Raw genomic sequence first — 25082 nt, 5'->3', positions numbered from 1 at the left:
TTTTTAATTAATTTGGTGTCATTATGCGCACCAGAGTGAACTACACTTGCGCCTCTGTGCGTTGCATGCCGTCATTTAGCAGATGTGCATGTCCAGGAGGAGGTGACTATCTGCTGCTCACAAACATTCTTTTTTGTGGAGACAGCTGATTGTGAGCAGTGTATTTGCAGTCCTGCTTACATTGCACACTCACTCATGCATGTATCTACCTCCTCTGATTCCCACAACATTCCCCTGCCATTCGTGGTGCACGTGTGTGTGTGTTTTTTTTATTTTTTTTTTATTTTATTTTTATTTTTTTTGCGCTAGTTATTCTATTTTCTGATTAAAAAAGTGTATGTAAATAAACTTGTTTTCATGAAAACATGCTGATGCAGCACGTCTTGTGTTTTTTCTAGTGCTGTCAATCGATAATGTTTTTTAATCATAATTAATTGCATATTTTTTGTAGTTAATCATGATTAATCGCAGATTTTAAAAGTGCTGAAATTTGACACTATATATACTTATTTTCTTGATAAAATTCATTTATTTCCATCTTAGGAAAAAAATAAAAATAAAAATGTGTAGCAACATAATGCTTTATTAACATTTTCCAAAAAAGACACTAAAAATGCACTAAAATATCACCAATTCAAGTCACATTAAACGTTTCCCAAAGTCTAAGTGGGAGTTGGAAAAATATAGTCTCCACATAGGTTGTATTTTCATTGCAATGGGCATTAAATCCCTTAAACTTTCATCCTCCACAATATTAATTTGCCGGTAGACTGCGGCTATCCACTTTGTTACAGCAATTGTGAAGCTGGGTTCATGATTCGCATCAGGGCGTCAATGCCAGCATCATAATTAATTGCATGTGTTAACGCATTAATTCTGATAGCTCTGTTTTTTTCTAATTGTGCAGCAGCATGTTGTATGTTCTAGCAGTAGCAAGTACTTGCTCTGCAGCAGCAGCAGCAGCGTAGCAGATCTAGTCTGCGAAGACCAATATCCTATCATACCCACATTAACATGCTAAATCTCTCAGAGAGTTGTCATGACTGAACTAAATAAATGGGGTCTGGTTCAGGTAAATGAGCAGGAACGTGTCTGGGTGACGGCTTTCTCGCTTCAAGCCAAAAGCTTTGGATTAATGAAGTCTAGATTCTCCTAAGCAGCTTCCCTCCTTCCGTGGCCACGTATAGGCTCATTACAGGATGAAATGTCAAGGTGTTTTGAAATATTCAATGAGCTGTGGCAGATATCCAAGTCAAGACCTGGAGGATGTCACTGGCACTGAGAAAGAAACAGACATATGAGCCACGTGGCATGACAAGGTGGTAACAGGCCTTTGGAAAAAGGCAGGTATCAGACTGTCAGTCTGCTGAGGGGCTGGAGAAGACATAAGACCACTCTGACAGCTGGCTTGATGACCTTCATTAATAGGGATTAATAAATACTAGCAACTAATTCCAGTACAATCACAACTGGTTAGGCTTTAACCTGGAAGATCTTATAAAGAATTAGTGTTAATGAGGAGAATTTGATGGTTGACAAGTGAGGAGTCTTCTCTGGACATAAACCTTTGAAATAATGTGGAATCTTGGCTACTCAGTTAATTTGGCAAGATTGTCTTATATGATCTATAATATGGAGTAACCTATATGACTGTGAATGAAATCCTTCCTTACTCCTTCCGAATCGCAAAAGATTGCTAATCAGCTATTTGAATTCCATCAGCTTTGTTCATTTCATGGAGTAAGCAAATCAGACCATGATGATGAGAAGTTTAATTATTGAAAGGTTGTTCCGTGTGCGTCCTTGCCTACAGCTACACATTAAACTATGGATATTGTTCAGAAATGTCCTAAAAGAAGCTCTGTTTCAACTCTTAAGGACTAAAATGCCCTCAATTGAGATGGAAAATGTCAACATAATTTCCTTGCTTCTCCTCCATTTTTGAAAGTTACGGTTGCCTGTGACATCAATAATTTTTCTTCTTTCAAAATGTGCAGTTTCATACACAGTGGTCTCGTGTGTCAGTAGGAACATTTCCTGGTATACAAAATTTCCTGCACAATAATAAACAACTCTTTTGATAATTCCTATTCATTAGGAATGCACCAATGCATATCGGTTATAGCATATATAGTGCCGATATATAACACCAATTTGAAAAACCAATGCGTTATTTATAATTAATTAGTAACTTACTTTGTAAAAACTCTGTGAATTCAAATGCACAATCCAGAAATAATAATAGCCACACTATGAAGAAGGGTTGACACTTCTAAAAACATGTAATATTTCATTTTTATTCTGTCTCATTCACAGTTAATGTGGAAAAAATGGCATTAATGGACGTAGCAGTTGTTAAAGCAGCATTTACCTTTAGGCTGCACGATGAGAGAAACCATCCAAAACGCTTTGAAACCAGCATACTTTGACTTCTGAGATACTGGTTTGATATCCATTAATGCTGCATGATGGATTGAATTAAGATTGAAGCTGCAATATGTATTTCTTCTGTATTTCTACATGTTTTCATACCAAGCATCATGTTATCATATTTTGTCACACATTTTGTCACAAAATTTTTTCATTTTATTTCTTAATCACAAAAGGAGATTTTTTTAAAAGACTTTTTATGCAGCTCTTTTCTATACAGAAACAGTTTATTAGTGGCCATGGCTTTAAAGCTTCAAAAAGGAGAAAAAAGCATCATAAAATTGCCATATGGTTGTTCATATGACTGATGGGCTAAAGGTACAGTATATTCCAAGTCATACAATAGCTTTGTGTGAGAAATAGACTGAAATTTAAATGCGGAGTGTAGACATGTCATGCTAGGTTTGATGTCATTGATGTCAAAACAACTTTGGTTCTTGCATGTTGTGACCGAATATGATATGTCTGGTCAATTACGTGGGATGGAGAATGACATCCGAGAGTGCAAAAGTAATATGGACTTCGGTACTTTAGTGGTGTTTATGGTCCTTTTGGGGGCTTTAAAATAGTGGTCACTGTGAACTGTCATTGTATACAGGCAAATATACAGGCATATGGGTTTTGAATGACATGAGGGCAAGTTAATAATGACAGAATAAAAAAATTTGGGTGAATATTTTAAGCCATATAACATGACAGGCTTAATAGGGTAATGGCTATTTGGCTAAGATGCCCTTCCAACTTTAGTTTGAACTTTGAAATCAATAGCAGCAGATGTTGCTCTCACCATTACCACTGTGCACTGCCCTGTATAGGGTAGTGCACAGTGGTAGTGGTGAGAGCAACATGTGGCTTTTGTGCTAGAACTATATGAAAAAGGACTGCTGCTGATATTTGTACCCGCCATGACTTCAATGATCACTCTGAAATAGAAAAGGAAAAAGGAGAGAAGAGGGAAAGAGGTGGAAAGAGAGAGAGAGAGAGAGAGAGAGAGAGAGAGAGAGAGAGAGAGAGAGAGAGAGGATTTGATTTTTGAAAAAAACTTTATTTACAATTAAATCAGTTTCGCTTCACAATAGCTTAAACAATATAATGCATTCAACAAAATTCACAGAGAATAATACGCATTGGAATTACAAAGAAAAACCAAATCACCATCACATACTGCACACAAAGCCCCATGACTAAGCCATATCAATTCAAAAGTAGAAAGATCTTCCATAGTTTTAAAAAAACCGAAAATCAAATCAACACTCTAGATTTTATCAAAGTTAAAAAACAGACATTAACATCATCACTAGACCTTTGTTCCATTTTGTTTTTTCTGCTGATATAAACAGCCATTTTTCTTGCCCTAAAATTCAATTCAACAGTTGACAGATAAAATGTTTTTTCTGAAAATACTTAAAACCCAAAATGAAAGTCTCAATACAAAAAGTTTCATTAAACCTACAACACAATTATTTTAACTTCATAAATAAAGGATCCAGTCTAAAATAATGCATGAAAGCATGAAAAACAGTCTCCCTTTGAAGACAAAAAGGGCATGCAGAACTGACTTCTGGATTCAACACCGAAATAAAAGAATTGACAGAAATGGCACCATGGAGAATTCTCCATTGAATGTCACCTACCCTCTTAGATAATGGTGGCTTATATAAGGATCTCCATTCAGGCTTTACATCATTACTCAGTTTAAGAACAGAACGCCATGGTGTATCAATTTTTTGGTCAAACACCTTCTTATTAAAAACCAAAACACAGGCTCTATACAGCTTTTTGCCTTTTCTTGACAAAAAATCTAAAAACAAAGATTCACATGATTTAAGCAAAAAAACCTAAACACTCATCAAGATTGGGTTGAACAACTAAACATGGAAAGGGGGATCTTCAATATCAGGAGTACTATCCCCTGTAAAAAGTCTTTCAGTAAGTGGTGCTCTTCAATTGTAAAACATGATTTTAGTTTTGTCAAGAACTGAGTAAATACATGAGCAGATCTGATTCCCAGATGTTTGGATGCTGCCTCCACGTTCTCAAAGTGAGGCCCAGTTAAAGTCAATAAATGTCCCAAATTGAAGACCCTGGATTCCTGAAATAAGGTACTGAACCCTGGTAAATTACAGTGCGTAGTAATGTCCAGACGGGCCCCAAGTATCAAAGGTTCTTGTAATAGCCAGTGGAGAGAGTATGAGTTCTTAGTCTTATGAAAACGAAAAAAACTTTTGTTGGATCCATTAAAAAGAGGGGTTTATCCAGACCAAAATCTCCAATGGTGTGCAAAATGGTGCAACTAACAGAACGCCAGCTAACATCTGTAGAACCATCAACAAAATCTTTGTAAAAACTGTAAACGAAAAGCAGCAATCCTGCTTTGTAAATGAATCTAACCTTGCCCACCTTCTTCTCTGGGGAGGTATAAAACACTCTGTGGGACCCAGTGTAGTTTGTCCTAAAAAAGGTTCACAAGGGCAGCTTGAACTTCAGCTAAAAACTGTGGTGAAGGGTCTACACATGCCAATCTATGCCAAAGTGAGGATGCCGCTAAATTGTTGACGATGAGAGTTCTCCCCCTATAGGACATATTCGGTAATAACCATTTCCATTTATCCAAGCGACCTTTAACTTTTTCCAACACCCCCTCCCAATTTTTTTGTAACACACTGTCATCTCCTAAATAAAATCCTAAGTATTTTATACCCCCTCTACCCCAACACAACCCACCAGGAAGGCAAGGTTTCCCATCAGTCCATTGTCCTAACAGTAAAGCATCACTTTTTTCCAGTTAACCTTTGCAGAAGACAACACTCTAAATTCTTCAATTAAATTAAGTAAAAACTGCACATCACTTTGTCTGTTGATCATTACTACAATATCATCAGCATAAAGCTAATGGCTTTAACAGCCAAAAGCTGTTAAAGTACTCCACAAATAAGAATGCTCAACTCGGTCGAAAGCTTTCTCCTGATCCAAAGATATCAAGCCACAATTTAAATTCAATAATTTAGAGACATAAAAAATATCTCAAATTAAAGAAATATTATCAAATATAGATCTACCGGGGACACAATATGTCTGGTCTGGATGGATAACCTGATCCAACACTCCAGCCAATCTGTTAGCCAATGCCTTGGACAGCAGTTTATAGTCGCTACATACAAGTGAGACAGGGTTGCAGTTTTTTATATCAGTAAGGTCCCCTTTTTTTGGAATAAGAGTGATTACCGCTCTTCGGCAACTCAACGGCAGCCTACCCTCCAACAAGCTATCATTTATTACCTCCAGCAGATCTGCACCCAACTCCAACCAAAAAACCTTACAGAAGTCAACTGGGAGGCCATCCACTCCTGGAGCCCTCTCAGACTCCATGCTTTGCAGGGCCTTATGAAACTCTCCCAGGATCAAAACTCCTGCGAGGTCATCATTAGCTTCCTCTGATACCTTTGGTAAACTGTCAAGGAAAACATTTTCCACACAACACCCTGACTTGAGCTCACTTCTATAAAGATTTTGATAATAAAGAACTGCTCTTCCCCGAATATCAGCAGGATCAGACAAAAGCACTCCGTCTAAAACGTTTCTGTCCATTCTTTTTTTCCAGACTGAAGAAGTATTTGGATGGTGCATCCATCTGATCAATACTTTGAAAACGTGAACGGACCAGAGCCCCCTGTGCTTTATACCCCAGTAGATCAGCTAACTTAGCCTTATTCTTTGCTTCCAAATAGTGAAGCTCACCAGTAGATTGAGCTAATTGTTGAGATTCAATTATCTCTTTTTCAAAAAACTCTAAAGAACGAGTCAACTCTTTAGTGACGTTGTGAGTGTACTGTTGAGTAAACTGTCTTATTTGAACCTTGCCAAAATCCCACCACTGTTGTAATGAAAGAAAAGAAGACTTTGTTGTTCTATAAACTTCCCAAAAAGACTTAAAGGATTCCTTAAAAATATATATAATTTAACAGGTTAGTATTAAAATGCCAGTATGCGCTTTTTGGTTTTATCGAACTTAAAATAAACTTACAGTGCACCATACTATGATCTGTAAAACCAACTGCCGTAATATAACACTTATTGCAAATACTAAGATGATAATTAAAACTATAAATTCTGTCCAGTCTAGCTAATGACATAACATTATCACATGTGTGAACCCAAGTGACCTGTCTCTCATCCCATTTAAAGATCTCCAGATATCACATAATTCATATTTTTTACATTTACGTGAAGCCAGATGAGGCTCGATGTGAATTCTATCTAAATTTAGCTCAGTACAATTGAAATCACCACCTATGAACAAGAAGTCTTCAGGGCAGCAGTTTTGTAATGTCAAACACAGTGTGTCTAAAAATAACATTCTTTCAGCTGGTGCAGTTGGAGCATACACTCAAATAAAATTGAAGTCACAACTTTCAAAAATAGCTTTGACTTTTAAGAGTCTACCTTTTACAATTTCATCAACATCATAAGAGATAGGACTAAAATTCTTTGTAAATAAAATGGCAACTCCCCCACTTATTGAAGTATTGTGACTTAAAAAAGGGATACCATCAAACTCCCTCACCCAGTCAACAGCATTTTTTCAGATCACTGTGAGTTTCTTGTAAAAAAAGCAATATCAATATTTTTCTGTTTAATTACTTCATATAATGTTGCTATTTTTCTGGAATCTCTTGCACCATTAACATTCAAAGTAGCTAAATGGACTTCACTCATAACTAACAAAAAAGTAAATAAACACAACCCATAAAGCCAAAAAAACATCAGCCTTCCTACTCTTAAAGTTAACAGGAATCATTGTTCAGGGCATTATTGAGATTTCTCACAATTTTCTTTAATCAATACACTTCTTTATTCGTGAAGGAACCCTCTGCCATTAGGCTTCTTGCTTTTTCACCGAACTGTTTTAGATCAGGAAAATATTCCTGCACGTGCACACCTCTTTTATTTTTAGTCGATCTAAGAAATAACTTGATATCATCAAGCTCGTAACTCCGACCAATAATTTCACTCTGGGAAAATGTCACACTAGAGTCAGAAGACTCACCATCACTCTCTGTATCCTGATCCTCATCCTCTTGCACATCACTTTTTTTACTTATTTTGGCATCAAATATTTTGTTACTCTTCTTTCTTTTCGGGAGCATTTTAAAAATAGTTTGCTCTTCCTCAATTCTAACACAATCCGTCTGGTATGTTTTTTGCAATAACATTGAATTGTTCTCTGAAGCACTACCAATTTTACCGGCAACCCCAGCGGCACTGCCACCTTCAATATTCTCGTTCACTAAATTTGCCTCCTTTTCTGTAATTTTGTCAGGACAATTGCGAATTAAATGCCAGATTTGCCACAACCAAAGCACTCAGTCTTTGCAGTAGTAACAAAAATGACATAATCAAAGTCATCAAATCGAAAATTGAGTGTCATATCAAGCACGAAACAATATGTTTCAACAGAGGCGACCCGCTACTGATTGGGATACCAATTTCCCATACCGGGATAAAGCCTGTGTTAGAATTGTATCACTTACAAAAGGTGGAACGTTTGACAAAGTGACTCGCTTAGCTGGCAAAGAAAGGGGAAGAACAGGGACAAATTCACCACTGATAACTATTCCGTGTTCGACTAATTCATTAGCTTTATCTACACTGTCAAGAAAAACCACCATGGCACTGTTCATTCTGGAGGCAGATAACACGCTCTCATGCCCCACAACCTCTCCAATGGCCAGGCAGCATTCTTCCACCCCCACCGCGGACGCCACCTTAACAGTGTGGCGCCACGTGAGTGAACTCAAACCCTGCACGCGTGGGGCCGACATGCTTCCCCTATAAGAGCGGATAGCACGCGGCCCAAGAAAAGAGCAAAAGACCAAAAATAGAGAAAACCAGAAAACACCCCAAAAAAACCTATATTAAGCACAGCAAAGAGAGAGAAAAAAGAAAAGAAAAAAATCACTCACAACACTCCACTCGCAGTCACACCACTCTGTCCACTCACACCCAGTCACTCCGGGAGGGAGGGAGAGAGAGAGAGAGAGAGAGAGAGAGAGAGAGAGAGAGAGAGAGAGGTAGCATTGTTTCAGAGCAGTGTTTGTACTCATAGAGGTGGTGTACCTGTGCTTGTGTCTGTGGGGATCCTTTTTGGTACTACTTTGCACACCCATTCATTTACACATACACACTCACAGTTTAATAGATGACGATAAAACAGGTGTTGCTTTTGCTGATGGCAAGAAGGGCCTAGAGGTAGAGCCATGTGCCTTACACAATTAAGCCAGCTTTTAACACTGGTTCTCTCTGTATCTAACAATCACACACACACATTTCCACACACTGGCACACTCTTTTGCCTCTGGGCATGTTTACAGTTTATCTCTATATTTCTCTTTCTTTTTCTCCCTCACACATTCTGTCTCTCTGTTACTGGACAATTAATTCTTTCTCACCTCACCCTGTCTCTCCACTGCAATAAAATCAGAACATAGTAATGACTGGACTGGCCCCCTATCGCACAACGCCTCCACCATGCCCCCAACACTCTCAAACTCTCCATTGCATAGATGAATCTAGGCTGACACAAACTAACAGTTTATAATAAGTGTTCCTCCAGGGGGCTGGTTAGGCATCTTACCCAAAGTGAAACGATTCTTTTTCCCCTTTTTTTGCAGCAGACGAAACAGATTGTTCTAGCACATCTGCCACTTGCCATACGCAATCCGCCCAGTGAAGGAAACTCACATGGATAGCCCAGGAGTCATGTCTTAAATTCCAATGCACATGTGTCACAAGTGTTTAATGTCCCAGATCCTTCTCACCAAGTCTTTCCTTCACCCTAATAATGATGTCGCCTGGCTGCTCGAGGCTCACTACACATGTAAGTGAAACGAAGAGGGAGGCTGACCCACTTTGGAGGGTTTCCCCACAGCTTAGCCCAAAAGAGAGCTGACACAGTTGGGCCACTGTGACACCACTATTGCTGCGATAGCTGTGGTTTCAACTCCAAGAGTGAACACACACCTAGTGCACACACACAATTCAGACAGACATCTGATTTAATTGCATTATATCATCTACTTTTCCTATATTTAAGTTAGTGGTTGACCAATATTGGTTTTTCAATAGCCGATACTGATACTGATATCTAGAGTGCAGGGTGGCAGATGGCCATGCTGATATACAGTATATAATAGGGGTAGGAACTGCCACAGATTTCCAGATTCAATATTACAAGAATATTTATAGCAACATTTAGTTCACAGCATCTGTGTCAGCCATAATCTGCAGAATGATTTCTGAAAAATATTCTCTGCAACACCTCACAAATAAAACCTGTGGATTATGCATAATTGATCACAGCAGAAGATTTGAAATCCACCAGTGAACAAGTGATGCTTTGATGGCTGTAGCAGCAGTGCATTAAAGTGCCTATGAAGTGCCCTGTGCTGTGTCCGAAATCGCCCCCTATTTACTATATAGCTCACTATTACAGGTGTCGGCCATTTTGTAGTAACGTCTGAATTCTGAGTGAACTACTCATTCCCAACATTCGTTCACTCTTACCCACAGTGCGCTTTGATTAAGAGTGTCCGATGGTTTATTGCCCATAATCCATTGTGGGGAGGACTGACCAGAGAGAGCGCGTGCGGGAGAGTGCTAGAGCAAGCGAGCGAGAGACGGCAGTTTAAAGATTCCTTCATTCCTGCAATGTTTTATTTCATGCTGACTGTATTGTTTTACTTTTTGAAAAATAGTTCTTGATTAAAATAGCATAATAAAATATAGTCGGTGTGAGGCAAAATCATACAGATACATTTTAAAATGTATAATTTATTTATATAGATGATGTTATGTTGTGGATTTCTATTTTGCTATTAACCTAAAGAATTCTTCTTTATTATTGTAACTCAAAAGACTGCACACAGTGGAAATGATAATTTAGTTTATGATTCAAATATTCGTTTTTCACATGTAGGTTATGATAAGTGCTTAAGTGCTGTTTTATGGTCGCATGAGGGCGCTATGTTCCCATGGTTTTTTCATCTCTACGCCCAGAAACGCTACCCAGGTTGGAACAGAGTTTAAAGATACTAAAACATTAAATCATTATGAACATATATAAAAATGACAAACAGAAAGAAGATTTATTTTATTAATATACCATCTTATTTAAGAAAAACAAGAATTATTATTTTTATTTTGCAAAGTAATGTACATGTAATATAAAAGTATATATGTGAGGAAGTCGTTTCTGCAACAGCTCCATCACTCTCTCTGATGCTCGGTGTATACGTCAGCGTCTGAATTCACTCACTCATTTCATACACTCCTTGCTGATATAGAGCACTCACTGCTATTCACTATATAGGAAATAGTGAATGAGTGAACAAATTCGGACACAGCCCTGGTGTTTTGACGTATTTCCTATTGAAACAGGAAGTGGGGGCGGGACATGTCGAACGACATGTAACATTTAAAAAAATAGCCAATAGGCTTTAGTTTTCAGCAACACACACACACACACACACACACACACACACACACACACACTCATACTCCTTTCCACCATGCTCATGTCAGAGCTGCTTACTGGGGGAACTTGAGAAGCGATCTCAATACTGGCCAGATTTTCTAAAGATTTGAGAACCGAACGATGATCTAACTGACAACATTAATCTATAGTCAGCCCACAAACGCACACAGCATATCACCGTCTTTGCATACGACGAGGCTGGAGACTGTGTGCAATGAAGATGAATGAGAAACAAGCAAGTAAAAGATAATGTATCCATGTATTGGTGTGCTGAGTGACTCCAGCCAGGTCTCCTAAGCAACCAAATTGGCTCAGTTGCTAGAGAGGGTAGAGTCACATGGGGTAACCTCCTCGTGGTCACGATTAGTGGTTCTTGCTCTCAATGGGGCGTGTGGTAAGTTGTGCGTGGGTCGCGGAGAGCAGCATGAACTTCCACATGCCGAGTCTCCACGGTGTCATGCACAACAAGCCACGTGATAAGATGCGCTGATTGACGGTCTCAGAAGCGGAGGCAACTGAGACTAGTCCTCCGCTACCTGGATTGAGGTGAGTAACTGCGCCACCACGAGGACCTACTAAGTAGTGGGAATTGGGCATTCCAAATTGGGAGAAAAGGGGATAAAAAAATAAAAAAATAAAAAATAATACAGAACACTTACTCAATCTGCACAGCCCAAGAAAACTCCAGCTGCACAAAAAATATAAACTACAGGAACTTTCCTCACATCAACTCTCGCATTGGCATGTCCCATTCAGAAGTGATCATCCCTATGACCTATTTTCTTAGAAGACAATTACCCTCCACTTTGAGAGCTTTAGATGGCTCGGTCAGTCAGAACTCACATTTTAATAATAATTTTTAAGCGATTCTTATTGGAAATTCTTCTTGGAATGACACTGCATGGATTGTGCTCCATCCAAAGTGCCCTGCAAAGGCATGATCAGTGCCAATTAGAACACAGCTAGATGCACTGAATAGTTGTAGGGGGAGGGTGCTTTCTTGTTTTAGATAGCATTTGATTGGGCAAGGTTTCTCAACCTCTATGTGACGTCATGGATGTTCTTGAGCCTTTTCAGCTGGAAGAGAAAGATTGCAGATTATAAATGCTTGTATCTTCTGAAAACTAATTTTGTCAACGTTTAGAAATACACTAGCACATACAGTAGATGACCTTTAAGCTAATAGACATGTACTAAAAGCAGCAAAACTTTAATTTTGATTTCATGGACTTTAAAGGACTAAACAAAGAATTAGTGAAACATAACTTCTTGGGAAGAAAGCCTGTTCGTGTGGAACTTGGGACAAATATAGCTTTCTCTGTCTGTCTGTCTGTCAATCTATCTATCTATCATTGTATTAGTCTATTAAGCTAATATATATATATATATATATATATATACTATATTGCCAAAAGTATTTGCTCACCCATCCAAATAATTGAATTCAGGTGTTCCAATCCCTTCCACGGCCACAGGTGTATAAAATGAAGCGCCTAGGCATGCAGACTGCTTCTACAAACATTTGTGAAAGAATGGGCCGCTCTCAGGAGCTCAGTGAATTCCAGTGTGGTACTGTGATAGGATGCCACCTGTGCAACAAGTCCAGTCATGAAATTTCCTCGCTACTAAATATTCCACAGTCAACTGTCAGTGGTATTATAACAAAGTTGAAGCGATTGGGAATGACAGCAACTCAGCCACGAAGTGGTAGGCCACGTAAAATGACAGAGCGGGGTCAGCGGATGCTGAGGCGCATAGTGCGCAGAGGTCGCCAACTTTCTGCAGAGTCAATTGCTACAGACCTCCAAAGTTCATGTGGCCTTCAGATTAGCTCAAGAACAGTGCGTAGAGAGCTTCATGGAATGGGTTTCCATGGCCGAGCAGCTGCATCCAAGCCATACATCACCAAGTGCAATGCAAAGCGTCGGATGCAGTGGTGTAAAGCACGCCGCCACTGGACTCTAGAGCAGTGGAGACGCGTTATCTGGAGTGACGAATCACGCTTCTCCATCTGGCAATCTGATGGACGAGTCTGGGTTTGGCGGTTGCCAGGAGAACGGTACTTGTCTGACTGCATTGTGCCAACTGTGAAGTTTGGTGGAGGGGGGATTATGGTGTGGGGTTGTTTTTCAGGAGCTGGGCTTGGCCCCTTAGTTCCAGTGAAAGGAACTCTGAATGCTTCAGCATACCAAGAGATTTTGGACAATTCCATGCTCCCAACTTTGTGGGAACAGTTTGGGGATGGCCCCTTCCTGTTCCAACATGACTGCGCACCAGTGCACAAAGCAAGGTCCATAAAGACATGGATGAGCGAGTTTGGTGTGGAAGAACTTGACTGGCCTGCACAGAGTCCTGACCTCAACCCGATAGAGCACTTTTGGGATGAATTAGAGCGAAGACTGCGAGCCAGGCCTTCTCGTCCAACATCAGTGTCTGACCTCACAAATGCATTTCTGGAAGAATGGTCAAAAATTCCCATAAACACACTCCTGAACCTTGTGGAAAGCCTTCCCAGAAGAGTTGAAGCTGTTATAGCTGCCAAGGGTGGGCTGACGTCATATTAAACCCTATGGATTAAGAATGGGATGTCACTTAAGTTCATATGCGTCTAAAGGCAGATGAGCGAATACTTTTGGCAATATAGTGTATATATATATATATATATACGCCACCGCCCCTCGTAACGTGGACACAGGAGGGGAGCGTGTGCGGCCGACGGACCCAGCTCATGCCTGGGCCATTCCTCAGACACTTCCCCGCCCTTCACGGACCCCATCTCACAGCGAGGATGCCAGATTCCCCCTTTATTTTGAACACTATTCCCTCTGGACACTTTATTTTCTCCTTTTATGGACATTTTATTTTTATTATTTTCAGGGTTGGGAGGGTTACGTTTGAAATGTATTCCACTACAGATTACAGAATACATGCTGTAAAATGTAATTTGTAACGTATTCCGTTAGATTACTCAAGGTCAGTAATGTATTCTAAATACTTTGGATTACTTCTTCAGCACTGGTAGATTTTTTCACTTGTTTTGACTACAAAAACTTTGCCAGTACAGTAAGACAAAATACACGTTAAAAATACATTCTTTGAAAAACCTAAATATCTTATGCAGTGTTGTTTCTAAAACAAGATTAATCTAACTGATCTTGTTTTAAGGAATTTTAGATATTTTTACAGGAAAACAATACAAAAATGATCATCAAGAATAAGATTTTTGCCCTAATATCAAAGGTCTTACTAGAAAAAAAGAAATTACGATCCAACGTGAATTTTCTTGATAAAAAAAAATATGATCCTGCCTGGTAACATGTGCATGTAAAATGGCTAGAAATAGCATTTTAGCTTAGCGTAAAGCTGACAATTTACACAAGGTTTATTTCTATTTCTTCTGCTCCAAACTTAATTCAAACTTACTTCTCTGTCAAAAATCAAATCACTTTTATTGTCACACAACCATATGCACAAGTGCAACAGTGGGTGAAAGTCTTGGGTGCAGTTCCGAGCAACATAGCAGTCATGACAGTGATGAGACATACCAATTTACAATAAACATCAGATTTACACAACACAATTTACATATCTAATATACACATAATTCCACAACACAATAATAATATACAATGTACAGTGTACAATACACACAATATAGAATACACATACACATAATATAGAATACACATACAATAAAAATAGTATATAAAGTGTATATAAAATATACAGTAGGTTGTATTGTACTGTATTGACATTCAGGCTGTCGGTTGATAGTCAGTTGCCAGTGTTGTTAAGAGAGAATATAATTTATGACAGTCCAGTGTGAGATAATATGATTAATAAAGTGCAGTGCTGATGTATATTGATCGTGAGAGATCAAGAGTTCAAAAGTCTGATTGCTTGGGGGAAGAAGCTGTCATGGAGTCGGCTGGTGTGGGTCCTGATGCTGCGATACCGCCTGCCTGATGGTCGCAGTGAGAGCAGCCCATGGCTCGGGTGGCTGTAGTCTCTGATGATTCTCCGAGCTTTTTTCACACACCGCCTGGTATATATGTCCTGGAGGGAGGGAAGCTCACCTCCGATGATGTGTCTGGCAGTTCAGACCACCCTTTGCAGGGCTTTGCGGTTGTGGGCGGTGCTATTGCCGTACCAGGCAGTGATGCAGCCAGTCAGGATGCTCTCTACAGTGCTGGTGTAGAACCGTGTGAGGATGTGGTGGTTCATTCCAAACTTCTTCCAAACCTCAGGGTGTGCGGTTTCCTGCTCACTTATACTCCCATACAGTTCCTTGAGTGCCCGGTCTGTGTCAGCTTGTGGGGGGATGTACACAGCTGTGATAATGACCGCTGTGAATTCCCTCGGTAGCCAGAATGGTCGACACAGAAGCATGAGAAATTCCAGATCAAGAGAGCAGAAAGACTTGATAGAATGTACGTTCCTCTGATCACACCAGTATTTGTTGATCATAAAACACACACCACCACCTCTGCTTTTACCTGAGAGGTCTTTCGCTCTGTCCGCTCGGTGCATGGAGAACCCCGTGGGTTCAATGGCTGAGTCTGGAATCTCCACAGACATCCAAGTTTCTGTAAGGCAGATAATGCAGCAGTCCCTCGTCTCTCGTCTGGAAAGAGATCCGCACTTTCAGCTCGCAGAGCTTGTTATCCAGAGACTGAACATTTGCCAGTAGAATACTGGTGTAGCGGGGGTCGATTTGCACGACGTCTTACTCTGATGAGAACACCGGCTCTATTTCCCCTTTTACTTCTGCGTTTCCGCGGCCGGGCAGCCCAGACAAAGGGCTCCACTGGCATGTTTATAAACAGCTGGTTGGCATTGAGGAATTTGAAGTCCGGTTTTTGGTGTGCAATTGCAGAACCAATGTCCAAAAGTGTTTGTCTATCATATACAATAAGGCAGACAACATCCAAGACAAAAAACATAAGAACTGTAAACAAAACAAAGTTTTGTTCAGACGAGTCTGTCAGCTCGTATAAATGTAACACATCATAAGAAAGTGTTTCACAGCTGTTCAAATGCACTTTGGATTGCATCATTTAAACGTATAAATGTTTTCCATCTGAAAGGACTAAATATTAAATGAAACAAATGACAATAAAATGCAAAGTAATCTCTTCAGTAATCAAAATACTTTTTGAATGTAACTGTATTCTAATTATCAATGATTTAAATTGTAACTGTAGTGGAATACAGTTACTTATATTTTGTATTTTAAATACGTAATCCCGTTACATGTATTCCGTTACTCCCCAACCCTGATTAGGCTTGACGCCACACCCACTGTGTCTGTCTCTTGCTCACCCCACCACAGTAACATAATAAATTTTTTCCACCCTTAGTTTATAATACAATTTAATGATAGAAAATAAGATGTAAACCTTTTTTATAGTTTTCAAACAATACATTAATTGTCGATAATATCAAAATATCAGGCCAAATATCAGCCAACTAATTGGCATGGGCCTTGTTTCGTAATAATGATTGATCTTAGCGGTTAAGTGATTTGAACTTATTGTTTTGAAAAAAATAATTCTCATTCGAGAATTGAGCCAAAGCAATTGAGAAAAACTGTAAATGAGCATAAAGTATAGCTATAGGTATATAAATTGAATCAGGTGTAATTTTGCGTTTGTCCTGCAGGTGTCTGCATAAATCCGTGTCCTTACGATGTTCTTAGCGCTGTACGAGTACTCCAAAGCACTCATTAATCTACGAGCATTTTCAAGTACTACTTAAGTTACGATGCTTTTGGGAAATGGGCCGCAAAACTAAGATAAATCGTATGATGGATTCTACGATCTACTTAGGCTTACGATGCTTTTGGGAAATGAGGCCCTGGTCAATATATAACTAATCCAGGATATACCAGTACAAAATTTGTGTACGAAACCAAAATCTGATTATTTAAAACAACATCTGCTGATACTGATATCGATAGTATAGTGCTTTTGTTTCAAATCACTAATAATTAATTATAAATCAACTTCAAAAGAAATGTAAATAGTAACTTTCTTTTTATATTATTTAAAAAAAAAATTGCATATTTTCCATGTTTCACAGTAACTGGTCTCAAAACACTCAATGGTGGAAAAAGTACTCAATTTCCATACTTAAGTAAAAGTACAGATACCACACAAATGTATTATTTAAGTAAAAGTAAAAGTCATCCATTAAAATACTACTTAAGTAAAAGTAAAAAGTACCTTGTTTTAAAAATACTATCAAAAAGTAAAAGTACTACAAATTCAAATCTGTTCATCTTATAAAATGTGACCCATTCATGTTGTTATTTTTAATGGCATGTAATTGAGTCTCAAATAAGAAATACTGGATACAATAAATACTAACTTTTATAGTTAATACTCTTACATTTTCAAATGCTTGTTTTACTTTTGTTTAATTGTATTTGTTTATTTTCTTTTTATTTATTTTTTTCTAGGGAAAAGCCTATCTAGGGGCCTGAGATGCAAATTAGTATGTGCTTGCTATAATCTCTATGTACAATGCATTTCTCTTTTTTTTTTTTTTTTTCTGTTACTGGAATTATGTTCTTGTATTGTCCCTATACAAATAAATCAATAATACAAATTAAATCAATAGTTCAGTACACAATAGATAAAGCTGAGATGCAGGTGGATAAGGACAGATCTTTTATTCAGAAAATAAGCTATATTTCATGAAAATAAACATAAACAGAATATAATTAATTTCAACAATAACATCAATAATGTTATAATGTATAAATTCAACATATTTCCTTATTCTGTTCCTGAGCAATTTTGAGTTGAAGCTACCCTTTTAAAAATAGTTACTACACTACAAGCTATTAAATCAAAGGGCCAGCATTTTAACAGATACACCAGTGTGTAAATAAATGTAAACACATTCATGTAAATAAATTAATCAAAAACAGTGGTGACCAGCAGCATTTAACTAAATATTCAGCAACAAATAAGAGGGAGAGGGCGGTTTACAAAAGCTTCATATACATGAATCATCCAAACGAACCGTCACTTTCTAAAGATTCATATGAAAGAGCTGTTTAGGAGAGCATGTTTGATCACTGATCAAAATCACTGATTTCTTGAATATTGTACACATAAACAAGTATTTATATGAGTGAAAGCATCAGGAAAATTTTCAAATTCCAGGACATTTTGCGAATTAAATTTTATTTTTCCAGGACAGATGGCCAAAACTTGGATGATCCCGGGAAAACCTGGATGGCTGGCAACTCGACATAAAGCGCTCTTTACAGCACACGCAGACATACGCACACATGTGAGTTTGAAAGCAGCTGACAAAGAGTGCGGGTACCAAACTGAGTCGATACAGCACCCAGTTTTCCATTCATCATCATTCATGAATAAAGAAAAATCATGTGGTAAAAAACACCTACTGTTATCATCCACAGCATTTGAGAAGAGTCGTCCATTATTTCTCGTATTTAGTGGCTTATATACAGTGATGAATATATTTAGACTGCCATATTTGTACACAGGTAGGGTAAATTACATCTTATCTGTGTCTTTGGAAGTGTTTAGTTTAGGCGCCTCATTGGAATGACACACACACCATGAGCGCATGTGCTGAGTGTCTGTGCTCGCACTGGCTGCTGTCAATCAAACACACTGCATGCTGTTTTAGCATGCTCTGTGCTCTCTTTTCGCAAATAATGAAACAAACTTTTTTTAATCCAGGTAATGAGTAACAAGAGCATCTGTATCAGAGTAAAAGGTATTTGTTTGGCTAAAAAATGTAGAAAAGAAAAAGTTGTAATAAATTAAAAAAACTCAAGAAAGAACAAATTTTGAAAAAAATAAATAAAACTACTTGGGTACAGTAACTAAGTATTTGTACTTCATTACTTTAAACCACTGAAAACAATCAAAGAAAAAAGTAAATTTTCAACTCATATTAACATTCTTAACTCTTAACTTTGAATAGCCTCTTGTTACTCACATTAAATTGGTAAGATTTCTTTATTTTTTGAATGTTCTTAACTTCTATTAACTGAATTTTGAATGAGAAAGCTTGTCCCTTTTTAGCTGAAGCAGCCTTCGCTTTAGCTTTAACAAACTCATTATATTCCTTGCCGTGTTGAGCTTTAAGGCGAGTAATCACACTAGTTGTGTTAAAAAAAAATTTTTTTAATGGTAGTTCCACATCGTGAAATTCTAGCTGTCCAAATCTTACAAATTGCAACAATGTTGTCAGCCATTTCAAAGCATTTTCACACAAGAGACATTTTCTTTTACACATAGCACGAAATTACAAAACAGCACGGCTAATTGTCAGACGTGTTTTTCCGCCCCCTTTTGATTGACAGGAAACAATCATCCTTGATCATCCACAGATTGCTTTTATTGTCACGGAATGCAGACGCAGGACCCAATTGCAGAGTAAAACATGAAACAAGACTGATCGAAAACACAAGACAGACAATGCCACGGTCCTGTCAGACAAAAACACAGACTGACAGAGTGACAGGGTTGTGACTTTAATAGGCCAACTCAGAATATTGGCTTATACAGCACATTGGTGCATAGCTAATACCTATAGAAAGTATGAGGCACTAAATAAGATGTTATATATAAAAAATCATGTACTTTGCCCAGCTGATTTGTAAACACTCTTATAGCTCACAAACAGTTTAAAATGCATCCATCTTATCCAAAACATATCAATTGTATTGACAATGTTTTATTGTTTGCTACCTTTCTGAAAAAAAATAATGGCTCCTTTCCCTAATTACAATATTACCTTTAATGCACCAGTCATTTTGATGCTTTTAGAACTGGACAAATCAGTACACTGAGAGCAGCAGCCATGTGACCCTTTTAAAAGACAACCTTGAAACTAGCTCATTGAGCTTAGCATTGATGGGCTACTTGATTCGACAACAAAAAGAGCAAAAACAACAAATTAATGCTAAAGTAGAGTGCCATTTGATGCTAGTAGCCAAAAGTTAATGAAGATGAGTGAGTGGCTGGTGAAGTCATCTGCAAATTGATCCTAATAAGCCAACAAATCAGATAAGAATAGGCTCAATGCAACAAGTTCTCTGCAACCAACAAACACAGAAAATTCACCATTCACTTCCATGGAGGGACTACCATCAGTTTACAAAGTCCATAAAGCACAAAAACCACACATTACAAGGTCCATAATGTTCTATTAATCACAGACATTTAGGATAATGCACCAGCTCCATAATTAAATAAAATATTGTAGACAAGGTCGAGGACAACATCATAAAACATCAAACAATTGACAGTGGGCTTACAGAAGCACCTCTCATCGTGACATGTACCTATTTTTTACAGCAATATGCAAGCATTAGAAAATATACTGATAAACAGTAAAAGGGCTAAAGTCTGTGAGCAGGTATGAGGGTCTTTGTTATCTAGTCTTTCCATATTGCAATAGCATTAAGTCTGAATTAAAACAAATTATTTTGTTAACACATTTCACAGTACTGCTAGCCTATAGCATGGTGAAGACACAATCAATGTATCAAACCTTGTTGGCGAGGATTTATTGGACATATTTTGTATTAAGCTGGTATTGCATTTATTTATGAAGAACAGGATGATTCTAAAAAGAAGATAATGTTAATGTTAATGCTAATGATCTGTGTTCAAAGAGAATTCTGAAAATGTTTTGTTGTGATATTTTTAGGTATCAGTCTTTTCTGAGGAGTTGTTGTTTGTGTGCGTGCGTGCGTGCGTGCGTGCATGTTTTCAATCCATTGTGTGTACTTGTGCTTTCTGCGTTAACGCAATCAGGACTGCTGATTCAATACACAATCCACAGCCAGCTGAACAATAACACATTAGTTTAATACTGCAACACTAGTACACAAATAATTATGGCCAAAAGAGGATTCTGTTATTTTCTTTTTATTCTTGTACCTCATTATAACCCTCATATGAACCTGTGGCTTCAAGAGCTCTCTTTCTATTCTTTCTAGCTATGAATTTCATGAGGTACACATAAAACAAAATAGCATTTCAAACTCAAAACAAATAGTCTGGTATGTTGAAAAAAAAGAAAAGGAAAACAATAGAAAAAGTGTGGGTATGTGTGTGGGTGTGAGTAGAGGGAAGGAGGGAAACGGAATAAAGGAGAGAGAGAGTCCACCTGTAGGAAGTGTATGCAGCCCCTTTCACTGACCAACTCTGCACTTAAGCTCACAGATCTGAGTGGTGCCCATCAGCCTATGTTCCTCAGTTTCAGAGGACTTCAACTGGTATCTTTCTAACTCTGTAACACTAGTGTCTCATGTAGCTGCCTTTGTATAGTACCACAGACATTCAGAGGCATCCTTGATTATTTTATAACAGTATGGTTCTCTCCAGACTTAGCTACAGAGGGGGAAAACAAAAGCTATTTCATGGCAAGGTGGCTCTGAGGCAATATGCTTGATTTGTGTGGGTTGTTATAGGAGTGGGGTGTGTGTGTGTGTGTGTGTGTGTGTGTGTGTGTGTGTGTGTGTGTGTGTGTGTGTGTGTGTGTGTGTGTGTGTGGGAGAGCACATAAAGATAGTCTCTTGGAAATCAGACGCGAGTATAGGAAAATAATTTGGAGACGGTCATCCATCAAACATGGCAGTTGTTCCTCCCATTGAAGAAAAACAAAAATATATGTCGAACTGGTGAGCTTTTGCAAGGATGGCCATTCTAAAAAGCTTCAAATCCAATAAAATCCAATTAGATACAATATATTACAATGCCTCAAAACCAATAATAGACCTGACAGATCTGTCAAGAGCAGTTGTGATGTTCTGCAGTGACATCTCAGATCAAGTACAGAATGCGCTGCTTGAATTGCAGATTGTGATTTCCATTCATGGCACTCTATTTAGTGGCATTTACTGGAAAATAGCATCAATCTAAACCCTGAAATATGTTGTTAGTCTGAGTGAAATGATAATTCCATGTTATTCCGACTGAACACCTGAACTTTCCTGCCAGATCTAACAGAGGTATTCTGTGGTTTTGTAGAGGCACTTTGCAAGCTAATATAGCTCTTGAAACACGAAAACAAGCCAATATGTGGCATTATAAGATTAAGTAGACTATAGTGCAGCCCATGTGGCTAGTATGAGTACTGCATGGCACAATAAAAATAAATAAATAAATAAAAATAAAAAAAAGGATAAAAAGGCAGGAAAAACGTGAATGGCATTACAGTATAATGCCTGTATAATAAATAAGAAGAAAATTGCAGAAAACATTTTTCACCATTCCAGGAATTCAGTTACTTAATGCTTCACCATCAATACGCAGTGTAGCTATTGCTCACTCTCAAATAGTGAATACATATGACATTTTTACTCTTACTAGTACAAGGGAAATAGTTGCCTCCACTCTTCTGAGTTTATTTGTGTGATTTGTAACATTGCACACATATGATGTGAAGCTGATGCAGCTCACCGGCTTAAAAATGCAACAGTTTTTAACAGGACTTAAAATGAATGTAAATTCAGTGTACATACATGTAAATACAACCCCAAGATGAGTTATGTTGAACGTTACCTTTAATGTCAGACTGAACCGATTTCAGCACCATGGACAGAGCCTCGATACATTCTTACTCCACATATTAGTGACAAAAGGACTCACCTCCAATATCCGGGCGAAGTTTTTTGTCGTACTCCTTTAGTAGGTTGTTTAGTATTTGCGTTGCGTCTGTCTCGTGAGTTTTGGGGGCCAACATTTGATTCACAGTAACGTCGTCGTACTCTTCATACTCAGAAGCGACTGTTTGAGAACTAAAGAAGAAAAAACTTATTCCTCAGGTCACAGTTGCATAAAGAAGTGAAACACAAAACAATGATACACTGCCTATGTGATTCATTGTAAGAATTTCGAAGACTAAAATTCCAAAACAAACTTAACAGGCTGTGTGTAATAAGTGTGTATTCATTGTGTAGTCTAAGTATATTACAAAATTACATAAATTCGTTAACTCAAGTAAAACAGTATATTTAAATGTCAGAATATTTACCAGATTAGACCAGAATTAAAAGAAGCTCATTAGTCACCATTATCTGAGGTAATCTGCCACTTTTTGTAATCGCGTGGAGGACTGTCAGTGAACGATTAAACCAATATAGAATTTGAAATCTTAAAAATAACATATACAAACCATTCTCTAATATGATACCGACAGAGATGACGTTTGAACACGTTTAAGATGTTTAAGCTACGAAAAAGAAAAAAAAAACAACAACAACAAAAAAACTGCGTATGCAAAGATATGGAACACATATCACAGAAATGCAAAAGTCTTTTATTACCTAAATAAGATAAATAGCACCGATAAATACTTATTGTAAAAGTTCAGTAGCAAAAGTACGGGCATCACGCTTTCATCGTCAGACTGGTGATAATATGTGGCGCCGGACTATAATTTACGGAATTATCCTTAACAACGATGAATTGATGTCAAGACAAGAGGGTAGCGGTGTCACTTACCATGAACGAAACACTGACAGAAGTAAGAAGTAGAGGAACAATTTGGTGGACATGTTTTAGGTGAGTGTGACTCCGTGGTAAATGTGGCACAGTGCGGGGGCTGCACGGAGACTCTGCTAAAAAGAAAAAGTGACAGCTGCAGCCTTTTCTTCCCGGCTCCAACTATTACCCTCAATTAAAACAGTGGCAAATAGTCTGCTGTAGGTTATAGTCCAGCGGAAACGGTGAGACCTCCTCAGCCAGTGTCCAGTGCTTAAAGTTCACTTACATTGGCAATTAATGGGATCAAATAATAGAGCCCCTCCTGCTCCTTGAAGTTGCGCTGCCTTCGACTGCACCAGCAGATACACATACATACTGACGTTCACACAGAGGCAGGGCACAAACTTCCAAAGTGGACCTTCAAGCCGCAAATGCAGGCATTAGTACATCCTTCCTTGAAATTACGTCATTAAAAACCAAAGGCTTTTTTTTTTTTTTTTTTTTTTTTTTTGTTTGTTTGTTTTTTCCCCCAGACGGTTAGGAGGAACTTGAAATCCTCTTCGGTTACGTTTTCCAACGTCAGCCTTCGAAATGCTTCGAGGAGAGACGTTCAAAAACGGTTGTTTACAGCAGTGGTTAATGTTGTATCACAACCAGAAAGGTAAATGATTACTGCGCGGACTGCGTTCGAAATGGAAATTGGCGCGTAATTGCTGTAATTACTTTTCACGTGTGATGATTCGCGATAATAGGCCAAGATTGAGGGTGAAGAAAATGTCATCAACCTATTTTAAATCGAATTAATTAATACGAGGTTGGACCCTGCTGTGACAAAAACTGTTATGGCAGTACACCACATAGCCAATATTCTGACGTATCTTGCAAAAATGTAATGGTATATATAGTTTTTAGTACTTTGCCATTTGCTGTGTTATTGCCAGTGAATTTTCCATTTGTTCTTTGACGTATTTATTACTTTAAGTGTCTGACTCGAACAAGTGCTGCTGCTCATTTAGCCTTTAAACGAACGACATTAAGCTGAAAATGTCTAACCTTACGTTGTCCCACACTGATGTGGCTGTATGTGAACAGGTGCGCATATGCAGTAATATTTGAGACAGCTCCGACATTTATCACCACAGGCATATCCGAGTCGCCCACGCGCGTAAGAAAAAAACACACAAGCCCCTTTCTCTCTGGCTGTGCTTATGCGCGCACCGATCATTTTTCACAGACTTCTTTCTCGAAGGTTCAATGGCTGTGGTGTTAAAAAAAACAAAAAACAAAAACAAAGGTAAATCTACTCTTAATTACATCAAGTTAAAGTTATTTTGATATTATTAATAAAAGCAGAAAATAGTAAACCATTTGGAGCTTTTGAGCGTAGCCTATTCCGTATATAATTTCGCATATATTTCGCCTCCTTGCAAAGTTCATATGTCTATATGGTGTCTCCCTTTTGGGTTTGCGAGATCATGAACTCGGCCATTCTTAATGTATGATAGACTATCATCTTGTGGCAGATTACAGTAATGCAGATCGGTCGGTCCAGCAGAAAGTACAGTTAGAGAGTACACAAGAGGACATACTAAACCAAACAGTGGAAGAACAAAATGGTAAAGAATGCAGCAGAC

General features: G+C 38.2%; 1 protein-coding gene across 1 annotated transcript in view; it reads right to left on the bottom strand.

Annotated features, from left to right (window-relative positions):
- The window catches only part of LOC127446576 (gamma-aminobutyric acid receptor subunit gamma-3-like), a 235553-nt gene extending 211928 nt beyond the window's left edge, over positions 1-23625 (bottom strand). Inside the window, exons 1-2 of the mRNA XM_051707600.1 lie at positions 23467-23625; positions 22612-22760 (exon numbers count right to left, since the gene is read on the bottom strand). Coding sequence (XP_051563560.1) covers positions 22612-22760; positions 23467-23519 — 202 coding nt within the window. The 5' untranslated portion in view covers positions 23520-23625. The remainder of the gene's footprint in view (positions 1-22611; positions 22761-23466) is intronic.
- Between the last annotated feature and the right edge of the window lie 1457 nt (positions 23626-25082).

The sequence above is a fragment of the Myxocyprinus asiaticus genome, chromosome 9, assembly GCF_019703515.2.
Source record: "Myxocyprinus asiaticus isolate MX2 ecotype Aquarium Trade chromosome 9, UBuf_Myxa_2, whole genome shotgun sequence".
Taxonomy (NCBI): Eukaryota; Metazoa; Chordata; class Actinopteri; order Cypriniformes; family Catostomidae; genus Myxocyprinus; species Myxocyprinus asiaticus.
Note: the sequence above shows the minus strand (reverse complement) of the source record. Positions and strands in the feature narration are given on the sequence as shown.